The sequence below is a fragment of the Corvus moneduloides genome, chromosome 14, assembly GCF_009650955.1.
Source record: "Corvus moneduloides isolate bCorMon1 chromosome 14, bCorMon1.pri, whole genome shotgun sequence".
Taxonomy (NCBI): domain Eukaryota; kingdom Metazoa; phylum Chordata; class Aves; order Passeriformes; family Corvidae; genus Corvus; species Corvus moneduloides.
The window spans coordinates 5,100,011-5,127,753 of NC_045489.1; the positions used below are offsets into that span (position 1 = coordinate 5,100,011).

General features: G+C 47.8%; 1 protein-coding gene across 1 annotated transcript in view; it reads right to left on the bottom strand.

Moving 5' to 3' along the window:
- Window positions 1–18,348, bottom strand: part of SH3BGRL (SH3 domain binding glutamate rich protein like) — a 30,380-nt gene extending 12,032 nt beyond the window's left edge. Inside the window, exon 1 of the mRNA XM_032123916.1 lies at window positions 18,211–18,348. Coding sequence (XP_031979807.1) covers window positions 18,211–18,255 — 45 coding nt within the window. The 5' untranslated portion in view covers window positions 18,256–18,348. The remainder of the gene's footprint in view (window positions 1–18,210) is intronic.
- Between the last annotated feature and the right edge of the window lie 9,395 nt (window positions 18,349–27,743).

Consider the following 27,743-nt stretch of genomic DNA (forward strand, 5'->3'; position numbering starts at 1 on the left):
TAGCTCCCATCAGTGATACCAGTAACACAAGAGAAACCACGTCAAAGCTGCCAAGAGTACAAACATGTGATGTTTGCCAACAAATCAGCCCATCAAAAATAAAGTTTTAACCCCAAAGTGGGAATAAACTTTCCAGAAAATGCTGCAACATTTTAGATTCTCTTCCAAATCTTTACTCATTGAAAAAAAAAAAAAAATTAAAAAAAGAACTCGGCAAAAAGATAAAAAGCAGAAAAGGAGGAAGGGATGATGCTGTGGGACCTTGGTCCAGCGAGCAGGCAGCATTCCAGCCTTAGCTCCAGCCAGGACTGTGCTGGCTGTTCAAGAGCCAACTTCTCCCAGCACCACCCCACTGCAGGGAAACACTTATTTTAAACACTTTTTGGAACATCACAGAAGGTTCTATCTCAGGCACACACACAGAGCACAGTCCAGTCCACGCTGCTGGCCAAGAAAGGGTTTGGGTTGGTTTTCTTTCAGTCTTGTTATTTTTTCAGTTTATAAATAAATCTCTTGTTGGACAATAGACATGTTTTGGAAACCTATTTATGGACCATTGGAACCCAAAGTAAGTTTACAGTCTGAGTGCTGCTGTTTTGATCCAACAACAAACTTGCTGACCGCAGCTCTGCCGTCCTGGCCCTTGGCACGGGGCTTCTCCACCACTTCTGTGGGTCCTGTGTCCCAACTTCCATGCAGGGGAAAAACACAGATTTTATTAATTGCTTTCCCAATCATGGGATTAAATGGCTCATGCTTTATTGTGAGGATTTAAAAGAATTATAAAGAGATTTCTTATGATGTTTTCAGCCATCGTTATATCATAAGTTATAGCATCAGGACAAAAGGAAATGGCCTCAAATTGCACCAGGGAAGGTTCAGATTAGGAATTAGGAAAAAGTTTTTCATGGAAATGGTTATGAAGCATTAGAACAGGCTGCCCAGAGAAGTGGTGGAGTCACCATTCCCTGGAAGTGTTCAAGAAACAAGTGGATGTGGCATTGAGGACACGGTTTAGTGCTGAACATGGGGCTGGGGCTGGGTTGATGGTTGGACTTGATGATTTCAAAGGTCTTTTCAACCTTAACAATTCCATGGTTCTGCGATTCTCTCCAGCTCCTGCTGAAGGTGTGTCCTGAACTGCCTCTCCCAACCTCACAGCTGGGATCCAGCACCAGGACAACAGAGAAGCAACACCTTACAGCAAATCTTACACATTTGATCTTACACATTTCTCAATTAAGTTTCAAGACAACACCACATTTAAAAGGGGATTTTTTTTTCCATTTCCAATTCCAGCCTTCTGGGTTCTAGATAAGCAAAAGCAACTACAGCATTAAAGCAGTTGTATTGTATGCCAATGATGATTTTAAAGACGCTGCTTCATACTTAGTGGGAGCATATCTTTAAATCCCAGAAGCAGCTGCTTTGTGCAGGAAGGTGAAGTCCAAACTCCAGGGGATGCTACTGGTTGTGGCCAGACTTGCACCCAGCAGTTCTCCAGAAGCTTTAGAGTCTTCTGAAGATGGATAAGCTGAAATGTAAGCAGTGAATGAGAAAAGTGCAGTGCAAGAAATGTTCAGCAAATTCCAGTGGCAGCCACCAGCAGCAAGGTGGAAACCCCCAGGAAGTGATTTTCCTTGGAGGAATGGGCAGCACAAGGAATGCCAAGTGCTGCCAAGACAAATTGACTTGTTACAGGGTGTTCTGTGGACTGAGCTGTGGCCACACTGCCACACTTCACTGCCACTTTTCAGAATTAGAGTACCAACTATTGGGGGTTTTGGTTTGGTTTTCATATGTCTCACCTAATTTCTCAAATGGCCTTGCCTTCCTCACCTGAGTCCCTAATGCAGAAGCTCATCCTTGCAAATGAACTGCAAAATGCTTAGAATTTCTGCTCCCACTACAACCTAATTTGTAGGAATTGAACAGCCCAGCAGCTCAGCCATGGATTTAAATGTCACAGATTCCTGACGGCCCCCTAAGCTCATTCTCCACCCCAGCACACAGCAGAAGGGCTCCCTTCCGAGCAGCCTCAGTCCTGGCCTCCATCACAGTTTTCCTTGCTTTTACTCTAATATTCCAGAAGCTGGTTTTTTGTCTAGAGTGGTTTTGTTGGTTTTATTTGTATGAATAAGCCAATTTTTTCCCCCCTATAGTTCTGGTGGCGCCACTGTAAATGGTGGTCAGAGGGTGGGAAACCTGCAGGCAACTCCAACAATGACCTGGCTTGATCAGAGCTTTGCCAGGTGTTTCCCAGCAATTCCTGTCTCACTGTTACTTCTCCCTGCCTAGTAGAACATCTGCCTATTTTTAGGTCTGGGTAATTATCATCACAGAACTCAAAGCACTTCTTTGTTCTGGTTATTTTAAGCAGAGCTTTACATGTAGTGATGCCATCGTTGTCTCTCCTGATGGTTCCTGGTCTGGAGGGAATAAGATTGAGGACAAACACAGCAAAACCACCTTGAACTTACGGGACCTAAATCAAACACAAGAGGCTGGAAAAGCTCACGCTGGACTTGTGCTGCTCCTTTTTTTTTTTCCCCAGAAGTTCAGCAGTGTCCAGATGGACTCCATATGTACTGACTCTCTCCCTGCAGGGTCCTTTGGGGAAGTCCATGGGATATCCACATGATTCCTGCACAGCAGTGCTGGTTTGATGTGGTTAGACCCCAAAAGCTTAAAATTGGTTTATTTGGAAATGGTTTTTACCACCAGGCACCCACCAACCCTGGGCTGTGTCAGCATCACCAGCCCAACACCTGGGGCAGGAGGGAACAGGCTCCGGCTCCCACTGAGAGCAACAACCACATTCCTGCTGTTCACATGTGGGTTTAGAAGACCCTTTATAAAAGCAAGAAAAGGTGAAAAGGGACCCCCACTCAAGAGCGAGGCTGGGGGAAAATCCAGGCTACCAAAAGGTTTTTGCAATTTAACCTGGAGGTTACGTCACGTCTGGCAGCACATGGCCTGTCTCCAACAGGGCTTTAGCCAGGCATAAGGTACCACCCCACAGACCAGATTTTGGAACACAAGCCAAAAATATAGCTGGAACAAAGGACAAAGTCTGCACTTCCCAAAACAAGACCATGACTTGCTCCAGAAACCATAGAAAGTTACATAAATGAAAAAGCTGATTCATGAGAACAAAAATAAAAGCTTCTCTCATGGATTATAATGCCATTGTAATTGCATTCATTCAATAACCCAAAGCCTAAAAACTTGTTAAATCCCACACCAACAACACCCAAGTCCAAAGATCCTTGTGCGTTCAACAAGTTTTTTCCTACCCGAAGAACGGAACAGGAAAGTTAACGTCACCTCCATGTACTAAAGTCCTGGGGATCAGGATTCTCAATGGAGCCAAGGGCGCTTAGAGACCCAACTCCTACTCACTTTTATTTACTCTGACACAGACTGCAAAGAGAATAAAATCCCAGGGGGATTTGGCATTTAGTTCCCTTGGGCTACTTTGGGAAGTTCAGCCAGCAACACCGGCCTGGCCTTTCTGACTGGCACAGCCCAGCACAGCTGCGCAGGTTCCTAATTGCCACACTGCCAACTTGCTGTTGGAGTTCAAGGAATTAGTTAAGGAAAAAAAAGAAACCTTTTCTCTCTTGCTGCAGCAAGGAGGGTTTGAGTTCAGTGTTCCAGCAAAGTTTTTCAGTGTCACTAATTTGGTGTCAGACACGCAGTACAGCCAATTCCACCACACCTCGACTACAGTCAAATTCTAACAAGATACTAAAAGGCCACAAATAAGTCAGAACTGTCTTGCTGCACCACATCCAGTGTCTTTTTAGCTACTTTCCCCCTGCAGTGGCCAAAAGCAGATTCCTTTATCCATTAGTCAAGTAGGAGGACAAGTAACATTTCCTTATTTATATCTCCACAGCTTCTGGCCCACAGCAGCAGCAGCACTGCCTAACAAAGCCCTGATGACTTTTTAATGTGTTTTAGGTTTACTTTCTATGAAGGCACCTTAAGGATCAATGTTATTATCACAGCTTAAGGCAAATTCCGCTCTTAACAAATGATATCCAAGCACTGGGGAAGTGTGTGGGGGTGAATCCATTCATCCTTTAACACCTGCGTGTCAGGGACTATTGTGGTGTTACCAGGATTCTAACAGAGAACATCTTATCAGCAACACCTGAAGCCTGTGTTTAAAAGTGCCATTTAATAAACTTCCCGTTTTGTTCCAGTACATGAAAATGGTTCTGTCAGCTGAAACCCCACCTCTTTTCCTACTGAAGCACTGAATTCAGAAGTACATCTTTCTTTTTTTTTTGCTGCAAGGAAAAGGTGGTCAGGCACTGAAAGGGCTCCTCAGGGAGTGGTCACAGCCCCAAGGCTGCCAGAGCTCCAGGAGCATTTGGACAACGCTCCCAGGCACAGGGTGGGATTGTTGGGGGGTCTGTGCAGGGCCAGGAGTTGGACTTGATCCTTGTGGGTCCCTTCCAACTCAGGATATTCCATGATTCCCTGAAAAGAAGGGTGACACAGAGCATTCTCCTTTAACTTTCCTCCTTCCCAGCTGCTCCCCAACACTTTCAGTTGCTCATTCAGCATTTCCTGGCCTGTCCAGGCTCCTGACTGCATCCAGTTCTTTTGCCCAAGAGCCCAGCTCTGTCTCAAGCCTACCAGAGATGCACAAACTCCTGGGAATATTCTGGGGGGCCACCAGAGCAGATCAGATCAGATACACCCTCCTTTAGCCAGGATATCTGTGTCCTCACCACAGCCAGAAATGACACATCCCTCTACTCTCTGCTTAGATGCTTCTGTTCATTCTGTAAAAGGCTTAAAGAGGGTCACTATTGCCAAGTCAAAGTCACTCACAAGTCAGGATACGCCAAAGCTCTTCCCCACAGCAATCATGGCCTGCTCAAAGACTGCCTCCCCAAACACAGACTCTGCATCCAGAGACTGACTTTCTGTTTCTTTGGGATTTTCCTTCCTTTTTTCCTTTTTTTAAAGTTCTGTGGAAAGTGACAGCAATGCCCAATGGGATTATTTGCCTGGATTTTAAAACCAAACAAAGCCCACACAGCCAAAACTTCCATTTGCAGGGATTTTAATGCAAGACTTTAACATTTAAAATCTCATTCCATCATCAGCCAAAGAACAGAGATGTTTGCTCATGGGATGGCAGGGAACCTTTTTACACTGTACTTCCATGCACATGGAACACAAGATCCCCAGCAGCTGGGCAAGGGAGAAGTTAAAACCCAAAAGTCCCAGGAAGTTCTGGCAGCACTGGAGCTGGCACAAACAGAGGCACCAAACCTGCCTACCTACTTTTTGTAGACAACCCCAGAGCCTGAACACAGAAAAACAGGGACTGTGACTGAAGCTTCCAACTGCTGAATGCTGGGAGGTGTCCCAGATCTGGAGAGGTGTCAGACTGACACTTGGCCCCTCACACAAGGAAGGTTTGATTGGAGACATGGGGGGTGCCTGACTCCTCTTCACTCTGCTCACGCTGGGAGCAGGGACAGCAGCCCCAGAGGCAGGGACAGCAAGAATCTCCTCTCCCTTCACGTGATCTCTGCAAACAACCCCACCAGGAGCTGTGTTTGATTAGGGATGAACTTTGCACAGGAAGCAGCCTGAGTCTCTGGAGAGTTTCTGGGCACTGCCTGGCAGCAGCTCCAAACTCCTACAGACTGACCCCTCCAACATCCAAAGCCTGCCCACCCTCATGCAGGGGCTCTGCATAGGCTACTCCCAAACCTCACCTCCTCCAGCGCTGGGGCTGGGCAGGTTTATCCAGGAGAGACCGTCAGGGAAGCACAGCTCCTTACTGGGACCGTATACACTCAACCTGCATCAATCAGGTTATTTGGAAAGAGACCTTCTCCACCAACTCCGAAGGCCTGTTCCTGAGCAAGGATTCACCACTTCTGAGAACCACAGACTCACAGAATATCCTGAGCTGGAAGGGACCCTCAAGGATCATTGAGTCCAGCTCCTGGCCCTGCACAGGACACACCAACAATCCCACACTGTGCCTGCTGTCCAAACAGTCCTGGAGCTCTGGGGCCATGACCATTCCCTGGGGAGCTGTTCTAGTCCCTGACCACCCTCTGGATGAGGAATCTTTTTATAACATCCAGTGAACCTTCCCTGACACAGCTCCAGCCGTTCCCTGGGGTCCTGTCCCTGGTCAGAGAGCAGAGGTCGGTGCCAGGCTATGCCTTGGCTGGGCTCCATGGAGCTCTGAGCAGGGAATCTCCTCCAGTCACACAGCAGTGCTGCTTTGGGAACCCCAACTCAGCTCACAGATGACACAGGGGTTCTTGTGCCATCACAAGGAATGGGAAGAAATGAGCCAGGGGAGGCAGGACTGCCTCTCCCAGCAGCAATAAGGACTGAAAGCAGGGATCAAACCATGGCCTTGGGCCATTCCTGCAGCAGGCTTTTGCTTCAGTCAGCAACAGGAAAGACCTGCAAATGCAAATATTCACATATCAGGATGATTTTTTGTCTTTTTTTAAATGACTACTGAAGTTATCCAGGATAAACATATCTTGCAAAATCAAGCTTCCAGACCTAGGCTTCCTCTTATCTTCCTTTAGGCGAGGATGTAAAGAAACCCTGATGTATGGCAAACCATAGCATTAACCACACGCACTGACACTGTCCACGAACCTCTGCAGCACCCGGAATTGTCATCATCCAAAGGAAAACACCACCATTACAATACTAAATAAATTGACCCTTGGCAATTTTCTAAGTCAGTCTTGTGGCATTTGACTTTTATAAGCCTGAAAACTGCTCATCTGGTCCAAAACCAACAGAGAGCGAGCTTCCTACTGTGGAATACAGGCTCCATTATCTCAGTTATGCACTAACAAAGCATAAGCAGCAGCAGAATATGAGCTCTTCGTTTATTACACACAGTTGTTTTCTGCAGCAGACGTGGAGCTTGGCAGGCTGAGTTTCCCTGGAAGTCTCCATGTGCCTTGTCACAGCATCCAAACTCCATGCTGGGTTAAATAAAAACAAACAGATACAGTCCTCCCAAATCCCAGTACCAAACTAACAACTCCTGAACAGCGCAGGGATGAGAGTGGCAGGAGCTGGAGCATTCCCACCCATCAGCCAGCTCTTCTGTGTATTCCTGGTGTCTCCACAGCCTCAGCACCTCACTGGTGCTTACCTGAGTTATAAACAGGGAAAGGGGAATCTTTACTATGTGGAAGAAAAAAAAAGTCCCTAAGTCCAAGCTACCTCTGTCACAGACTCCTTGAACAATTTTCTCTTCACCTCTCAGAGCTCCTTTTCCTGAGCTGTTAGTCAGCAGGAATAATTATTTCTTCAAATCACTGCTTATTTACTTTTTCAGGGATCATTTCTGGCTGATTCTACAAACAGTACCAACACACCACAGCCAAGCCCCACAGACAGGCTTTGCACACTGGCTGTAAAGCAATTTACCACACAGAAGACTGGTCTCCAATAAGACAGTGAGGCTCAGTATCACAAGATGCAGAAAACTCTCTGACATATGATATATTCCTAAATACTCAAAAATTGACCATGTGCTTAGAAGAGCAGGGGAAAGGCCCTGAAGGTGCTACTGGTCACCTGACTGCTTGCTCTGCAAGCTTTAAAAAGGCCTGATAGTCTGGAGCTCACCCCTGTTGTCAAGTTCTGAATCTGGTTCCTCTTTCTGAAAGCCAGAAGAATTATTTCTCCTTTATCTTCAGCTTTGTGGAGATCCCAGGACAACTCTGTGCAATGCTGGCAGCAACTCCACGCTGTAAGAACTGACACAAACAGCATAGGTCCCACCTCAGTGCCCCTGAGACTTCACCCTCTGCATCAGCCCAGCACTCCAATAATCTTTCCAGGGAGGCAGCCTGAGATAACACACACAGGGCTGCAGTTTGAGGGGTTTATTGAAACAGCTGCTCCTGTAATTATTTTTCAGAGGCTGTGGATTTCTGCTGGCAATGGGGAGCCCTGCAGAGCAGAGGGAAAACAGGTTTGGTTGTGCTTGTGTGACAAGCTCAGCTCTGGTTAGGAGAGGAATTAAAAGCACAGAGAGTTCTGCACGAGGCCCCTGTGGTTTACAATAAAAGCAAAGTTTATTTCCTGTATGGTTTAGCACACAGAGGCTCAATTAACTGACAGGACTAAAAGTTTACAGCATTAATTGCTGTTTCACTGCCTTTATATTGCCAGGCATTTATTCTTTAAATGAAAAACTACTTTAAGAAGAAATACATGACCTCAGGGATCCAGGTGCTTCTGATGTGTATTACTTTTTATCTTTGAAGAATTCATATACCACAGATGTTATTTAACGAAGAGTCTTTTTGCTGACTGCTAAAACTAAACCACGTAATTCTTTTAAGAGAACAAAGCTTTTTTCTTCAACTAAAATACCTAAATATCATAATACAAAGGAAGAGAAAAAACTATGGATTAAATGCAAGTTTTCCTCCTCTTTCCAAGAAGAGCCAGGCTGTCTTGACATAGAACAGCATCCCAAAAACATCCTGGAGAGGAAAGATTCAGCAGACCACAGCTCACATGGGCAGCAGTTTTCTGACCCAGTAATTGATTGCCCTGGGTAATATTTCAAGTGTGAATCATCCTGGAGGCCTCAGATCCTTCTTTATGTTACTGCGACGAAATATTGTCTAAAAACTGTGTCTTTAAGACGGAGAGATAAATTCTTCTCACAAGATCTGGCCACACTGCAGTTTCTAACACTTTGGGCAGCTGAAACAACACAGGAGTTGGCCAAGCTCTGCTTGCCATAGCCAGGAAGGCCAGTGCCTGGGGTTTGCTCTCAGGACTGCTCAGGAGATATCCTGAAGTGACTCTTTCAGGAATTAATAAAATGGAGCATTTTCCAACACAGTCAGGTTGTTCCCATCACTAGGCTGCTATCATCCACTGCATCCCTGCAGCCCAAAGGGAAGTGGCACCTTCACCCCAGAGCAGGAGCACTAATCTGGATGCTGCCCATGTCTCACTAACCTGGAGCCACTTTGCAACTCCCCACTGTCTTTTTAAAGTTTTATAGATCCCTCTTGTCACCATGGTATCTGCCTTTTTTTTTTTCTAAACCACAAGCTTCCTTCTGCCTCAGTGCAAGCCAGCATCTGCTTACCCCAATCAGAAACTAAGAAAAATACACACTGCATTTTATTTTTTCAAAGTTTAAGTCCCCAGCTGTTTATTTGCTGTGAGATGGAGTTCTCCAGGCCTGGGCAAGCAGCCAAAATGGCTTCATTCCCCTGCTGTTCCTCAGTCTCAGCCTAATGCTGATGGCTGGCAGTGGGAGGTGATGGCTCTCCCAACGCCTTCCAAGCTGCCAGCTTGGGTCCCAAATCATTCTGTGGAAGCCAGTGCTGTCTGTCCAGCTGCTCCTCAGTTCATCCAGGTGTAAATTCGTGGGGGGGAACATTTCCCAAGTCAGCATTATGGATTTACTTTGATCTTCCCACAGCATGCACAACAAACCCCAGTTCTCTGCAGGTGAAGGGAAGCTCTCACAGGGACCTCCTGGTACATTTTAATGTGATGGAAGGGAACAGAAATTTGAAAAAAGACTGCTCAGGCAAAAAGGTTCCATGGACTGAGCTACCAGAACCAAGGGACTTGTTTATCTGCATTACAGGGTGGAATTTCCAGTTCTTAATCAGGATTACCGGGGCACTAACAAGGAAATCTGCAAACCTGCCCCTTTATATTTCTATTCACTTATATTGTATTTCCTGCCAAGGGGAAAAAAAAAATCACCAAACATCTACTAGCCATAAATCAGCTTCACTTGAACTGCATTTCTATCCATATCCAGTGAGAATGTTTTAGGATATTTTTAATTTTTATTTTTAATTTCATTCACAGAGTTATTCTGCTCCTCTCCTGCTCTGCCAGTTGTTCTGCAGCTGCTGCTCTGGCCAAATACATTTGCAACATGTGCACAGGAATGCCTTGGATAAGCAGTATTAAATGTTTCCTAAGGAATAAAATCTTGTCCTGCTGTAGTCCATGGCAAAATTCCCAGCGATATAAGCACAGCCAGAGGTTGATCCCATGAGGTGAATACAGATGTGCTGTTTAAACCTGCCTGGCAATGAGTACTCCCATAAAAACGTGGGTTTATGTGAAAACTGTGATTATTTTTCCCAGAGGCTTTGTGCTTGCTGTTTCCATCAGGCTTTTCCAGTTGACTTTGATCTATGCCTAAGGCAGGAGAGGTGTCTGATCATCTACCCTAAACATGGTCTAAACATGCAGCATGTCAGCATCTGCACAATGATGGTCTTCGAATCACCAACTGCTTGTTTCATATGTAAGAAATGCTGAGACACCAACCCAACATATCCCAAACACACACATATATTCTTTTCCACCAAACATTTTCCTGGACAACATGGTCTTATTTTTTTTAATGCAAACTGTTAACATAATTTTGGAAGCAGAGCCAATTTCATTCAAGAAGAGAAGAAAGCTTTACTGAGTTGGATCCAACACTTGTCTAGCCCAGTCTCCTGTCTCCACTGGTCACAGATCCCAAGGAAGAGCATGCCAACAGACTGAGCACAGAGAGCTGCTACACTACATCCAGCTTTCTTCCCAGATGCCAGTCATTCACAGTTTTGAGTCACAGGTGTAGTAATAACGTTTCATACGTTAATAGACTTTTCCCCTTACTTTGTCTCACTGCTTCCCGAGCCCATGAACTTCCTGCTGTATACCACATCCTCTGGCCAGGAGTTCCTCCCTGAAATCTGTGTAGTCGAACAAAGCATTTCATTTATTCTGAACCTGCCACCTGCCACTTTCACTAGCTCTCCCCCAGTTGTTCCATTATGAAAAGTTATTAATAATGCCCTCCTGTTTGCTCTCCCATGCCTGACATGATGTTATCACATTTCAGACTTTTTCAGCTCTTTCTTCCTCAACTGCAGAATTCACAGAATCATGGAATGGTTTGGGTTGGAAGGAACCTTATAGACCATCCAGTCACACTCCCTGCCATGGGCAGGGACACCTTCCACTAGACCAGGTTTCTCCAAGTCCTATCTGACCTGGCCTGAAACACTTCCTGGGATGGGGCAGCCAGAGCTTCTACCTTATTACCCACAAGTTCTGCCTTATTTGGTTGTTCCTCCCAAAGTGATCACTTCACCCTACTTCCTTCCCTTTTGTCACTGTTTTATATAATTTAAAGACAACAATTCCATATACTAAATACTAAAGACAGACTATATATATATATATATTCCATATACTAAATACTAAAGACAAATACTAAAGACAGACTCACCACACATTTATACAGTGGGGTTTAGCCTTCTCCCATTCTAAACATTCCTGACATTCTCTTTGCTTTTCATGGCCATGAATATGGTATTTTTGTAGAATTACCTAGTATAGCTCCAAGACCTCTCTGTTAGTTTTAGCAGAGTTTAAACCTCGTTCTTGCATAGGACAATGATTGTTTCTTCCCAGTTTTCCAGCTGGGGCAGCAACAGCAGGCTGTTCTTGCACTGTTTGCTTACAGTCCAGCACAGATCTCTGTGGGAATCTCCTGGTAATTTCTGCAGATTGTAAAAGCTGCCTGTGTATTCCCAAATCTTGATTGTTATCAGCTTTTTGTAACTGATGTGCAATCAGTTACGTAAGCCAAAAAGAAAGTAAATAATCCTTTTCTCTTATCCCACAGAAGCTTAGTTTCTTTCTGAAAAAGAAGATTGTAAACCTGGCCAATGCTTGTCCAAAACTTTCTAGAAGTCCAGGGATTCAATATTATGGATCACCCTCCCTCCTATGCTCCAAGTAGCTCAGGCATGAGGCACAGCTTTCTCCTCTGACACTGCACTGATTCTCCTCCCTGCCCTGTCTCTGTCCACACATTCTCTGGGAGTGAAGATTAACATCCATTTGTGCAGCACCGGAAGATGGCTCGCAGCTCTCAGATTTCCCTGAGATCCTTTTTTCAAACCACAGCTGCCTTTGGCTCCTCTCTTCACTCCAACACCCCAGCAATCAAACAACAGGTAATAGTTAAAATTTTACACTCTAGCGCCTTTAGATTTCCAGAGAGGCTGATTCATGCACGGAAACAGCCCCAGTAAAACTGAACTTCAGATCATTAATTAAAGAAATAAATCACCACATCCACTTCTCACAGGGGAAACGAAGTCCAGGAAGGAGCTGTAAGTCAGGATGTGAAAACAACTTCAGCTGTATCCGGACAGCATGAACCTCAGTCAGGCCAGTTGGATGCTGACCCTTCACATTCTTTCTGGTGCTTTAAAGCTCAGTCTCACTCTGCTGCCTTTTCAGTGTTAGAAAATGGCCTTAACACTGAGCTGGAGGTGCTGTCCCAGGAAGGACGTGCTCCTGGACTGAGGCCTTTTTTTCTGGGACAAACAACAGAAGATAAGCATTACAATTAAAGCTCTTTCAGGCTTGATTAAATATCTGGCCAACAAAAGCATTTAAATTTAATCAGAAACTGAAAGTCTCCCCTGCATACGGCCAGGGTTAAACAAATGGCCTGAACACCGAATTTTCATGTGTGAGCAAAAACATTCCTGAATAGCAGAATATTGATATAAGATGTGGATTTGGTTCAGGTTTCCAGCTCTCCAGTCAGTGCCAGGAACTGAGATTGGTGCTTCCAAGGCTGAGGAACACAAAGAACAGGCAGAGCTCACCTCCCTTTGGCTATGGCAACGATGCACCCTTAGCTCTTCTTTTTGTCATAGAGGGGAATATTTCTATTCTGTTTTGAGCTTGAACAGCTGAATTCTGTCAATGTTGGTGTAGCTCCCTTTGTTCTCCTCTCTCCTCAGTTCCTCCTTTCCTGGAAGGAGCAAGAATAACCTTGCAGAGACTCAAGTCTTGGCACCCTCTGCTCGTTGACGCAGATGCCAATTCACTGACTTCTACAGGAATTTTCTGAGTGTAACTTTAATGCCCCAGGGCAAGGAAAGTTTCATGCTCAACTCTATAAATATTTATTTAAAACCCACAAGTGCTTAGCCCTGACATGACGCTGTGTGGATCCTGTCTCAGAACGTGCTGCGGTTCAGAGTTCAAGGGAAAGCCGGCGCAAGCTGACAGCATCCAGCCTCTACCAAAATCTGCCTCTTCTCCCCAAGCAGAGACATAATCCTGAGCACCACCTCAGAATAAACACTGTCCTACCTGCATATACAACCTAGAGAAATTCTCAGCAAAAAGCCATTTCTGGCTTTGACTGTGGAGTAGAATTTTCCATCTTTCTCCTGCTGTCAGAAACTGGTTTTATTTAAGCACAGTAGAGTGTTTTTTATTTTGATATATTAAAACTATTGCAACAACTGCAGCCAATTTAATCTCTGGCTCCATTAAAAATTTGAATGCAGTATTTTAAGAAAAATATTTGACTTATCTCGAGTTTGGAACAATGACTTTACAAAAAACAACCCAGGAGGCAGATGGAACACATCCGAGCTTGAGCCACATTACGGATTTTGTCTTCTATCCCAAGAGCTCTAACTCAGAACAACTCCTACCATTTTATTGAGAGAAACTCAGTTCGGTGAACACTGGGTATCCAAAAAAGTCCTTTACACATATTATGCTTCCATAAGAGAGGGGTTTAAAGATCAATACGCAGCCTAACAAGTCACTTTTCACCCATGGTGTATATACTGCCTGAGCTAAGCATCACAAAAACATAGATACACGGTAAGATTGTTTTTGTAACTACAGATGCAGTTTATTTCCCCACAGTATGTGAGTTTAGCTAAACTTGTGTCATATTACAAGACTATCTACCAAAGATTTGTATCGGTGTTTTCTTCCCACGTGAACTGCCCTGCCAGGCAGCTGAAGGAAGTTCACGAGCTGCTCCTGACAGTCTGCTGCCACGGCTCGGGGCTTCCACAGCGACCAACGTGACCACAGACATCCGGGCTGGGACAGCACGCTGGGAATCTTGAACGTGGCAGCGGAACAAGGGACACTTGTGATCCACACTGATAAGGACTGGATGCACAGAGCCACGCTGCTGTGGCTGCATTTCCCCTCAGAGCCACCTCCTGCCACGGCCCGGCACCACAGCAAAGCCGTCGGACTCAATGAGCTGTGAGGCCTTTCCCAACCTGAACAATTCTGATTCCATGAAACCTCACAGCAGCCAAACAACACAAACACAAAGCACACAGACTTGCTCATTCTCTCTTAGGGTGGTATTATTTGCATTTATTGTGACAATCTGAGAAAAAAGGCCCTTGAGGTATTTAAATGCAAAATATAATTTTTTATACAATCTCCATCTCTCCATGTATTACTTCCCTGGGATTCAAACTTCAGAAGGATGAAGGAGCCTCACCAGCCCTCCCAAAGCCCTGAGCTGTTGAACAAGGACAAGAGCTGGTGGTTACACACACTCATCATTTCCAACAGCTCTTCTCCAGAGCTGGTTCTCCCCTGGAATGCTCTAGGAAGTACTTGACACTTGTTACATGTCCCCAGTGGCACCAGCAAGTTCTCTGGCGCCTTACTGGGAAAAGAGAAGAGTAATTGTGAACAAATGTTCACTCTCCAGACCATAGGCCACTTTCTTCTTCATTTCCTGGTGGGTGGGGAGAAGACCTAGATCCTTTCCCAAGCAAGAAGACAATACAAGAAAAATAGAACCCCCCCCACATCCTTAACTTTGTGGATGAAAAATAAATTAAAATTTCCTTTCCTCTCTAAAACCATCCCTAAACAGCAGCAGGTCTGTGTAATACAGGACCCTGAGTCTGACTCTGGGGTCATCTCTTCTTTCTGCCATGTCTGCAGTCACAGTAGGAGGCAAGGAAAGAAAACCACCCACACAGCCATCAAAACAAGGCAGGGGGAGAGCTGGGAGAAATGGAAATATGGGATGTAGACCACAAAGATGAAGTGCCTGGCTCCAAGGAGCATCTGGACACCAGACATTTGATGTGGCAGTTTCCAGAGCCCACAGCACTGGCAGTGGCACAGAGTAGAGCTCAGCCCACCACATCCAGTGCTGGCACTTCAGTTCCACAGCCACAGCCTCCAGTTTCACCCACAGCCCTGGAACTGCAGGGGGATGTTGGATGAACAAATACAATTCTCTCAAAGTCCGTACTCAAGACCTGTGCAGTTGTTGGCAACAAATGCACACTCTTAAGACCGAGAAGAATTTAAACAGCTGGTTCCCTTCCACATGAGATCAATAAAATGGGCAATCCAGCTGCCTTCAGGAAGAAAGGGATTCTGGTGCTGGGCAATCTCTTGCCCCAAAATCAACAAAATACCAAAATCCTGTGGAGAAAATCACACACTGGGTTTGTGGCATTCAGCTTTTTCCCTCCTTGTATCCTTTTCTACCAGGAGCAAGAGTCTAATGACTCTTTGGCCTCTCTTCCTTCTTCCTCAACCTCCTGAAGGATTTGAATGGGAAGTCACAGTGAAACCCCTCTCCTAGCCGGCACAGCCTCTGTTCCCGCAACGCTCCTGCACTTCCCAAACGCGGCATTTGTGTCTGTCATTTCTGTCCGTAGCCTCCACCACTGTCCCAGGCTAAGGAACACTGCTCACTCTGACTGTACGCCAGGCAGGAAAACTCCTGGACAGCAACTCCACGTGCACATTCCCACGTTGGGTGTCCTCACTTCATCTTCGTAATTACAGTCCCCGTGCATCCCTGCCCAGCACAGCATCCATGCTGAGGAAGATTAAAGACAAGGGGCCACTTCCCAAGCAAGCCCTTCAAACACAGCAGGAAACCGGTGCTGTAACTATCATATTATGGGGTGAAATTCAAATAGGAGGCCAGACGAGATGTCTATCATCATAATTTCCAGAAATCCCTTGAAACACACTCATAAAATGTTTTTGCTTAGACATGAGCTTCACACAGTGTTTTTTCCTCACAGATACATCATACTGAATAAAAACATTATGGAGAAAAGTGCCTCGGGGAAACATTTTATATACTGTGATGTGGCAAATTATACCATATAACAAAGCAGGACTTTGCCAATAATAGACCACAAAATTTGGGCACCCTCCAAGACTCACAGCCCCAGGGCATGAGGTGAAGCAACCTCAACCCTTTTCCATTCAGTGGGAGACACTTTCCAGTCTCACAAAAGCTTCTTCAGCTTACAGAAATGGGGCAGGAAGGAGGAGATTTGATACTTATTTCTGGTTTGCTTCTACTCAGGCAAATTAGCCTTTTAAAACCCAAAATAACACAGAGCTGGGTGTCACTAGAGTACAAAAATGACTTAGCAGGAGCGAGAGCCCTTCCCAGGCTGATGTTACCCAGTTCAGTCACTTTTCTGCAAACAGCCTTGTCTCTGTTCCATCTCTCTGTAGCAATCTTCTCTGATGTGGATTTTCCATTCCTGGAGTGGGTTATTTCAAATTCAGCACCCGGAAAGGCTCCTCTGGTCCTCCAAGCAAAGCCTGTCTCACCAACGGTTTTAAGAGCCACAGAAACAACTCGTTCCAATTCCCTCCAAAGGGGTGCCTCTCTGTCTTACTTTAGGTTGAAACATCGATTAAAATTCTTATACTGGAAAGAAAACATCACCCAGTGAGGTGCTGGGCCGGTCCTGCCAACAGAAACACCCTCGGTGTACACAGGAATCTGAGAATGTGCAAGTCTTGCTCATTACCACAAGATCCCTTGAGCTGCTCCAGCTTTAGACACAGGCATGAGTGTATGTGTGTAGATATATAAAAATATATACGTCATAAAATTGGCAATTATGTGCACATTACACTCGAATTCCCCAAAAAACAGACTACACCAACGCTACATTCAAATTCCACAAGCAGGGATGCACAGAGGAGCCTGAAAGGCAGCAGTTAGTCAGACTGGAGCCTTGTAACATGTACAACCCACACAAGGATGAGGCAGCACTGTAAAAAACACTAAGCTAATGATTAAAAACTTAACTTAAAACCAGAAAAACACAGTTGGGATTGAGATCTGTGGTTGCACCCCTGGAGCTCAGTATCACCAGACAGACAGAAATCAATAGGTGCCATGAAGAGGGCACTGATAAAAATCTATAGCAACTGAAGCAGTCAACTTGAAACCTATTAACAGCTGCATTAGAAAGAAAGGATTACTTTTCCAATCTGCTGCTTTCCTTCCAGATGATCATTCTGTATGAACCCATAAGAAATCCCTTTGGATCCCTTTTATGAATGAACTACTCAGGATTTCAAGACCCTCCCCAGATCAGCATCAAATAATCCTCTGCTTTTCACCACCGGCACCGGCACTGTCGGCACTGGCATCAAATTTAACAAAAATGACCCGGGAAGGGAGGGACAGCAGGGACACCTGAGGCACAGGCTCCTGTGCCATCTGCAGCCCATCACCCCAAGCTTACCAACTGGCGCTTGATCTGCTGAAGCCTACAGATCAGTGGCTGCACTCAAGCAAAGAAGGAAAACGCAGTGAGGGTTTGTTTTTATCTTCTGTACGTCCCTGTCCTCCCAAAGTTTGGGGACCTGAAGCACGAACAGTGACAGGAAAAGGTCATCACACAGCCACAGCTCAGACTCTCTATCTCGCAGTAAAAGTCACTGATCATTAACTGCAATAGCTGACATTTTCTGAGTCTCTGGCATTTTGTAGTTCTCCAGCACATCCATACCAAGTGCAACCAAATCCCCCGGATTTCAGCCTCGGAGCATCTCTCACACGGATCAAACAGAAACCAGACGATCCTGAGGACACAGAGCTACACCTGAACCTAGGCACAAATCCCGCTATTTCTGTGTACCTCTTTATTTTCCCGTTGAAAAACACAGTCCGAGCTCTGCCTACAACACACTGGGGCCACGAAAAGCGAAATCCAGTATTCCCAACAGGGCAAGAACCGGAGGCTACTGGGACAGCGGCCACACACGCCTGCCACAATCAACGACGAATGAACTCATCAAAACCGAATGACGGGAGACACATTTAGAATTTAACTTCCAGAATAACAAAAAAAACCCCCCAAATACTGGTGGCTCTGCCTTCCCAGCACAGGGCGAGGGGTGCGGGATCACCGAGGAAATGCCGCTTTCCGTCGGCGGCAGCCGCAGCACCGCCCGCACAGCGCCGGGCGCCGTGAGGGGACCGCGGCTGCCCCGGCCTCTCCCCACGCTGACCGGCCGCCCCCCGCCCGGCACAAGTTTCCCCCGTGCGCCGCTTACCGCCGTGGAGCCGGAGGAAGAGGCGATGTAGACCTTGATGACCATGCTGGGAGCGGCGGGATGCGGAGCCGGGCGGGCAGTGGGTGTGTGAGGGCGGCTCGGGTGCGGGCTGGGGCTGAGGCGGGAGGGCGGGCGCGGGGAGGCGGCGGGAGCGCTCGCCCCGCCTCGCTCCGCAGCTGCCGCCGCCCGAGCGCGGAAGGGCGGAAAATGGTTTTTTAAAAATTAATTAAATAAATAAATAGTAAAAAAGGAAAGGGAAAAAAAAAAATAAAAGGAAGAAAGAAAGGGGAGAGGAGGCGCGTTCTCGACGAGCCGCGCGAGACGTGCGGGGGAGGGGGTGAGGGAGCCATGGCGGCGGGGCCGCGCCGAGGGGACGCGGGGGCTCGGGCGGGGCGCCTGCCTCGGGGCGGGGGCTGAGAGCGGCGGGGGGAACCGGGGGGCACCGGGCTGGCAGAGAGGGAGGGAGCCAAGCGTGCGGGGCCGCCATGGCAGCGGCTGGTTCCGCTCAGCGCCGGTTCCCCTCAGCAGCAGCTCCCCTCATGGCGGGTCCCCTCACGGGCGCTGCCCTCGCGGCCCGGTCCCCGGGGCCGATGGGCCCGTGCTGGGCTCCGGCGGTACCGGCGGTCCTGCAGCCGCCATGGCCCTGCCCCGCTCCCGCCCTGCCCGCGGTGCGAGGGCAGCGGCAGCGCCGCCACCCCGGCCCGCCCGGTGCCTTGGCCGCTCACCGGGAACGGGGGCACGAGAAGTCAGGGGCGGGTGGTTGTTTTTGGGAAGTGGTATTTAGAATTAAGAACTTCCTTTTAAAATTTACTCCAGCATGGAAGGTACTGATGTGCCAGCCCATGGCAAAGGACAGGTGGCATCCAGTGGAGTTCTTCGCATTCCTGTGATTATTGTAAAGTATCTTCCACACAAATAAAGCATCAAATCCCCCACATTTTTAATTTTTATAGTCATTTACGTTTTTTAAGGAAATGTATATCCAGCACCTGTCTCCCACTTGCCTTTGGTACTCCCAAATATTACCTCATATATATTTTATTATATATGCTGATAGCAGGTTCACAACAAATGGAAAATATGTACAGTGATGAGCACAGGAAGCTGCAATTTTACAGCTACAAGCTAAGATGAAAGCAAGATATTTGTTCTGCTCTTGGCAAAAAGCGAGGTATTTCTGAAATGAGTTTTCAGAAAGAGCTTTCCTGTTTCAAATCATTAGCAGTTTTTCTAAAAAAAAAAAAACACCTTCTGAAAACATTGAATTAAAAAGTAGTGATTAAGTCATCTGTATTTGCTTTATGAATTTGCCAATAGTAAAGGAAAGAAAACTTTTGAAGAGGACATGCCTCAATTTGATATTACTTATGATACTTATCTGAATCTTTGAAGCAGTCATGAGTTTTAAGTGTGTGAAAAATCAATAAACCAAAATGATGGTATGCCATAAAAATTCCCTGGTTCAAGAAATTTCAAAATTTAATAAAATAAATGGCGTATTTTTTAATCTGTTTAAAACAAACCGAGTTAAATCCAGATTAAAATTCTTCAAGGAATGTTTCTTCAGTTGTGTTTGTGCAGCCCCTTCCCAGCTGCTTGAGAAACACCCTGGGAATTCCTGTTGCCTCCAGTGTGTAACCTGATTCATGGCAAGGAACGCAGGAGGGAGAAACCACAGCTTATCAGAAAGAAGGAAAAAATGCAGGTGGAGAACGGGAAAGGGAGGGTCACTTGAACTTTGGGCTCGCCTGTTGTGCTCCTGGCTGCCTGCCTGCCTTCTGCAAGCTCTCCTCTCCTTGGAGACTTGGAATGGGCTCCTCAGAGGTTGAGATTCACCTGGAGCAAGCTCTACCTCATCCTCCTGCCTCCTAAAAACGCTGCTATAATCATTACTCTCAAAAGTGCACTCTAGGAGGCATTTTATCATCATGAAATGAGATTTATTAAGTTAAGAGCAATACACGAATCAGGTATCATTGACACAACTTGGTTTTCTTGACTCATAAAAGTAAATTTTCTATTTTATTGGTGGAAAAGTGAGATATTTTCTATTCCCATGCTACTCCTGTAAAATCCACAGTGTTGTTTCTGTTTTCGTTGTTAAACACTTGTGAAGCTGTGAAATATCTTTCTCAATGTAGACCAAAACCTCAAACAAAATTACCAAATTTTAGATGCTCCCCAAAGGGAAGCCCAAGGGATTGGCCATCCCAGAGTCATCCTAGGATTTCACATTAAAACACTGCCAGTGATGGCAAAGATCCATTCGCTTTTTCCTTAGAGCACAGGCAAGGATGGAGCCTTCTCAATGCTGTCAAATTCAGCTGTTTTAAGAAAGAACTGTAGGAGAATCTCACAATGAAAGATACTGCAGTAATCAACTGCAAGTTCCATCTTGTCCAAAAGGTCAGGAAGAACATGCTCCACATGCTCCACAGCTGCTTTGTAACCATGGAGAGAAATTCATCCAGAATCCACCTATGAGTAACGTGAGGCTGTGCCAGGGTCACCTCGCAGATTGTGCTTGTGGTGGAGGAGATGATCCGGATCTGTGTGAAACGGAGAAGGTGTGATGGGCAAGGGACATCAGCTCAGTGCTCACAACAGGAAATCAGAAATCCTCCTTCATTCCCAGTCCCAGCCTGGCAGTAACTGGAGCCAAAGGGCAAGCCGTGACTCGGAGCATGCCTCCTGGCTTTGCCCGTGCCCTGCTGCATCCCGTGCCATGGGAGGTGCAAACTGCTCCAAAGACTTTCTGATAACAGGTGGGGAAATACAAGAGATCTTTCTCGTCTGGAAACTCAGCAGGGCCGGGTTTCCTTGATTTACGCGGAATTGTGGCAGGCACACGGCGGAGGAGGTCACTCACAGGGCACGGAGCAGGGACTCTCACTCCTCTACAGTGGAACCCATGAGTTACATTACGGTGCAGCTCCCCTAAAACCGTCCCGGCTCAGCCTCCCCCCAGGTCCCGCTGAGCCCCCCAGGTCCCGCTGAGCTCCCCAGACCCAGCTCAGCCCCCCCCCCCCCCCAGGCCTCGCTGAACTGCTCAGACCCGGCTCAGCCCCCCCAGACCCGGCTCAGCCCCCCCAGACCCGGCTCAGCCCCCCCAGACCCGGCTCAGCCCCCTCAGACCTGGCTCAGCCCCCCCAGACCCGGCTCAGCCCCCCTAGACCCGGCTCAGCCCCCCCAGACCCGGCTCAGCCCCCTCAGACCCGGCTCAGCCCCCCTACACCCGGCTCAGCCCCCCTACACCCGGCTCAGCCCCCTCAGACCCGGCTCAGCCCCCCCAGACCCGGCTCAGCCCCCTCAGACCCGGCTCAGCCCCCCCAGACCCGGCTCAGCCCCCCCTACACCCGGCTCAGCCCCCCCCAGACCCGGCTCAGCCCCCTCAGACCTGGCTCAGCCCCCCCAGACCCGGCTCAGCCCCCCTAGACCCGGCTCAGCCCCCCCAGACCCGGCTCAGCCCCCTCAGACCCGGCTCAGCCCCCCTACACCCGGCTCAGCCCCCCTACACCCGGCTCAGCCCCCTCAGACCCGGCTCAGCCCCCCCAGACCCGGCTCAGCCCCCCCAGACCCGGCTCAGCCCCCCCAGACCCGGCTCAGCCCCCCCTAGACCCGGCTCAGCCCCCCCAGACCCGGCTCAGCCCCCTCAGACCCGGCTCAGCCCCCCCAGACCCGGCTCAGCCCCCCCTAGACCCGGCTCAGCCCCCTCAGACCCGGCTCAGCCCCCCCAGACCCGGCTCAGCCCCCCCAGACCCGGCTCAGCCCCCTCAGACCCGGCTCAGCCCCCCTAGACCCGGCTCAGCCCCCCTACACCCGGCTCAGCCCCCTCAGACCCGGCTCAGCCCCCCCACACCCGGCTCAGCCCCCTCAGACCCGGCTCAGCCCCCCCAGACCCGGCTCAGCCCCCCCTAGACCCGGCTCAGCCCCCCCTAGACCCGGCTCAGCCCCCTCAGACCCGGCTCAGCCCCCCCAGACCCGGCTCAGCCCCCTCAGACCCGGCTCAGCCCCCTCAGACCCGGCTCAGCCCCCCCTAGACCCGGCTCAGCCCCCCTACACCCGGCTCAGCCCCCCCACACCCGGCTCAGCCCCCCCAGACCCGGCTCAGCCCCCTCAGACCCGGCTCAGCCCCCCTACACCCGGCTCAGCCCCCTCAGACCCGGCTCAGCCCCCCTACACCCGGCTCAGCCCCCCCAGACCCGGCTCAGCCCCCTCAGACCCGGCTCAGCCCCCCAGACCCGGCTCAGCCCCCCCTAGACCCGGCTCAGCCCCCCTACACCCGGCTCAGCCCCCTCAGACCCGGCTCAGCCCCCCTAGACCCGGCTCAGCCCCCCCAGACCCGGCTCAGCCCCCTCAGACCCGGCTCAGCCCCCCTCAGACCCGGCTCAGCCCCCTCAGACCCGGCTCAGCCTCCCCAGACCCGGTTCAGCCCCCCCAGACCCGGCTCAGCCCCCTCAGACCCGGCTCAGCCTCCTCAGACCCGGCTCAGCCGCCCCAGACCCGGCTCAGCCCCCCTAGGCCCGGCTCAGCACCCCCAGGCCCCGCGCTGGCTGCCGGGGCGCGCCCCCTGCTGGCGCTCGCCGGGACCGCGGCCGGAGCCCGGCCCGCTCCCCTCGGCCCGAGAGGAGGAGGAGGAAGAAGAGGAGAAGGAGGAAGAGGAGAAGGAGGAAGAGGAGAAGGAGGAAGAAGAGGAGGAGGGAGTTGCCGGGGGCTCTGTGACACATTGGAGGCCTGGAGACGTCCGCACTGGTGCCTTGGGGGATGGGGGGTCAGCAGTGCTTTCACAGAACCATGGAATCATTTAGGATGGAAAAGCCCTCTGAGACTATGGATCCAGCCATTCACACACAGCACTGCCAAGGCCACTACTAACCCATTTCCCCGAGTGTCACATCTACACAATTTTGAATCCTTTCAGGACTCCACCACTTCCCTGTTTCAAAGACAATCTCCCATCCACAGTGGGGCTGGCCACACACAACTCCTCGCTTAGCATTTAATCCCTGCTTTTCCATGTGCTCCGGACTGGCCATCTATCCTCCTAGCCCCGAGCCAGCAGCCAGCCTGGGCTCTGGCAAGTCCTGAAGGCTCTGGCCTGTTCCTGAAAGGCATTGAGTTACCCTGGAGTACCCGAGGGAAGTACATGGAAGGGAATACCACAGCTACAAGACTACAGATACATTCAAGGGGTAACGGCTTCCCTCTGACAGAGAGTAGGTCTAGATTGGATACTGGGAAAAAAATGCTTCCCTGTGAGGGTAGTGAGGCCTTGGAACAGGCTGCACAGAGAAGCTGTGGCTGCCCCACCCCTGGAAATGTCCAAGGCCAGGTTGGACGGGGCTTGGAACAACATGGGATAGTGGAAGGTGTCGCTGCCCATGGCAGGGGGTGGAATGAGATGAGATTTAAGGTCCCTTCCTGGGACTCTCTGATTCTGTGAAGTGAAGCATAAAGAAAATTGTGAAAAACCTGAGTTTGACACACAACTTACAAAAAATTCAAACCCACAATAACTCATTTTTCAGTCTTGGCAGGAGCAGGAGGCTTGAAAGATGATTTCTAGAACCAGTCTGCTATGGAGGGCTAACAGGAACGTGCAGAAAAGACAAAATTGGGGCAGAAAACCCCAGTGAGTTTTTTGCATGTGTTTGTGGAGGAGGAGGAGAAGGCTGGGGAGTTCCCAGACAGGAACTCACGAGCTCGCCTGAGGATCTGTCTCACGCCGAAGCATCGGGTTGGGATAGAATCAATGGACACAGCGAATAATAACAACCTAACCATTGCCAGATGGTCCTCCCTGCAGCCCTGGAGTGGGTAAAACTGCTTCCACACACAGCCCCAGGACATGGCTGGTGCTCCCAGCTTTTACAGTCCATTCCCAGGGAGACTCAGCAACTGAGAGGGTTGTGACCAAAAAAACCAGCAAAGTACTGATTTTGAACTTATTTTACTAGAAGTCTTCCCAGAAGCCATTTGAAGATTCCCAGAGAATTTGGGGGCAAGCAAGTCTGTGAGCAGACCCTTTGACCAAAGCTGACACAGTCCTAGGAGACCCCAAGGCCTCCGCAAAGTCCAAGACTTGGAATGCATGGGCCATCTCCAAGTACGTAAAAACCGCCAACACCTTCATGGCAGGCAACAGATACAGATCTGCAGCTCCATTTCCCTCCTTCCAGCTTGCTCCAAGCTCACAGCCAGTGGGAACTGCAGATTTCTCACAGGATGGGCTTGGGAAAGGCAGCATTTAGTGTTCAGAGCACAAAGTGTGTTCTGTCCAGCCCAGTCCTGGGTCAGAGGGAGCCAGGGACCAGACATGGCAGATTTCAGGGTTGTGTCTTCTGCCTTTCAGGGCAGCAACCCTTGAAGGCCCAGTTGAGCAAAGTGTCCTAAGACAGCATTAACAGAACAACCATTCCTGTTATTTGGGATTAAAACCTGGTATCTCATAGAACCTCAGGATGGTTTGGGATGAAAGGGACCTTAAAGCCCATCCAGTTCCACCCCCTGCCATGGGCAGCAACACCTTCCACGATCCCAGGTTGCTCCAAACCCTGTCCAACCTGGCCTTGGACACTTCCAGGGATGGGGTGTCCACAACCTCTCTGGGGAACCTGTGCCAGTGTGTTCTAAGTGCAAATAGACATTTCCATTTATTTTTATGCACCAAATCTGTGAATAATCTCCTTTGTGTTAGATGAGGAAATACATTTTCTGGTTTAGAATGCTGATTGAACACGTCCTAGAAAGGAGCTCCCAAAGGTCCCGGCATTTTTCTGTTGACTACCAAGGGAGTCCAGACAACTCCAGTGTAAGCTCCTGCTTTGGGATAGATGCCTGAAGCTCCCTGGAAGTCATTCTTGTATCCTCTTACCTGTGTTTTGTGTTTAATACAAGTTGGGTGCATGTAGTCACCCCCTTCACTATCAGGGACCAGGTAAGATGCTGCAGCTATGCCAAAGGTTTTACTGAAGCACAGATGAAACCGACTCAACGAGAATCCTAAATTCCTCATCCTCATCTTCCCAAATTAATAAGCTCTAAATGTTTCATTGCAATCAATACTGAATTTGACACATAAATCAATTTTTACCCAGGACAAACCACAGGATCACCCAGGACAAACTATAAAATTAACCAAGCACAAACCTCTTCTATAGATCAATAATCCACTCATCCCAAAAGTTATATAAAATAAGGCAGAAGGACACTTTAAACACCAGATACAGAACACAAAAATGTGGTTTGTGGTATTTTGCCACAAAAATATGTATTAATATTACTGGTCATATATGCCATGACTACAACACACAGTCCTAATTTCCCTTCCTCTGAACTCATGACTGTGGGGCTGTTGCACGGTTAAATGAACCAGGCTGAGAGCAGAATATGTGGAAAGGAATCTCCTAATGTTCCAACCCCCATGAATTTTAGCACAAAGGAATGAGAAAGGAACATATATCTGACTGCCTGTTCCAGGAAGGTGAGAAGTCAATCACCCAGGATGGACTTTGGTGTGATTTGCCTTTATTCAGGAATGTCCTGATCTACTTCGGTTCAAGAAGGTGGTCCAGGAAAACATTCCTGAAGTACTACAGGTCTCTGACATCAGAAGCAGACCCTCCTCCTCTGCAGGACATTCATTCCCAGTTTTCAAACCATTTCTCAGCATTTGAGCATCACTCTGGAAGTTCAGTGTGGGCTGTTCAGACTGACCATCCTGTGCTGGTCACTTCTGGTTTGACATAGTCCCATGTTTCTACTTGCAGACTGGATGTCTTTACCTCTGGAGTCAACAACTTTACAGAAAGATAATTCAAATTTTAGCATGGAATTTTCTCATGGAAACAGTGACACACACAAAAAAAATTAATTTCTGATTTTTTGCTTTGATTTGAGATGATTTGTAAATTCAGTTTTAGGTGATTTTGTACTGAATAAAAAATGCCAATTTTGGCAAAAACATCCAAAAAGTCACATGTTACAAACTAATGCTCCAGAATAAACTTATTCTCCTGGCTACAACCAGGTCTGTAATTTCCTGCATAGTTATAGCCATTTACACTTGCAGCATAACAGCATCTCACAGCAGCTTACCTGGTCTCTTTAGAGGGAAATGATCTTCTCACTAATGATTAGTTAGGTCAGTTTGTGGTTTAATGATTTTTTTTTTTTTTTTAATAGAAGTGTTTGGGAAGGTGAAAAAGAAGGCAGAGCAAATATAATGCAAAAATTACTTATGTTATATTATATTATATTATATTATATTATATTATATTATACTATATTATACTATATCATATCGTGTCGTATCATATCATATTTTGAAAATATATATATTATATATTGCAAAAATCAGTTGTGAATTTTAAATCTGCTCTTCATTTGCGCATTTCGATCCAAACCATTGGTCGTGCAAGTTGTTCAGAAGATATTGACAGACCCTTCAACAAATTCCTGTTCTTCTTCCACAAATACTTCTCCCAGAATATAGAAAGGATGAAAGAGTAACTGCAGGGAGACAGGAGAAACCTCCTGAGGCAACTCAAGCACAAACCTTGATGGTAATGGAGAACTCAGAGACCAAGAGCTCTTGAAAAGTGTTTCAGGCCACTTTTCACTCAGAAGATGGAGGAAACTGTTGGAAACACCATTTAAAATCTTGATTAACACAGGAGAACTTGAAGGAGGCCTGATTTCATTTGGTTACATGGTTACACTGAGGCTAGAAAGTGCCTTTGCCAGGATTCAGGAGACCACTCAGAGTCATCCTTAAATAATTGGTGTGTTTTAACAAAATAATCATGGCATTGATGGATCAACATTGACTGGAGGAAGGGGGAGAAGGGTGGCTCCATGGACAGAAAATTGCTCATCTTAACTGCAAAGTGCAGGAAGATAATAAACTATTGACATCTCGGCCCTTGGAGAGGGAGGTGACGTAAAAAGTGACAAATCAAAAAGTCACCATGAATTTGTCAAGAACGGGGGAACAGCTGTTCAGGGAGCAGCACTGAAAGGGATCCGAGGATTACAGGGGATCAGGAGGAGCCTGAACCAACATGGTGATGCTGGTGCTGACTCTGCAAATGCCATGCTCAGATCCGTTACCTAATTAACCTGATTAGTGGATACAGACCTGGGAGGGAATGCAAAGTTGAGTCCAGGGGAGCCTAAGAATGACAAAAGGTTTAGAAAATATGGCCTATGAGATCATGAGGCCTCTGAGAATTTGTTTAGTCTAGAAAAATGAAGTTTTAGGGAGAAAAACAATAATATTATGTGAAATGACTCAGTCTGTAAAATGTTAGTGGAATTTGATGCTCATTAATCGTTCTTTGGATCTGGTGGACACAGCACAAAGAAACCGAAATTCACAACCAAAGTACAGTTTAGATGCTAGGGAAAACTTGGGGGGGGGGGGGGTGAAGGGCAGTTGGGTATTGGAACAGGCTTTCTAGGAAGATTACAGAATCTACTTTATTGTAGGTTTTAGAAAGGGTCGTCCTGGCTTTGGGCAGGAACAATGACAC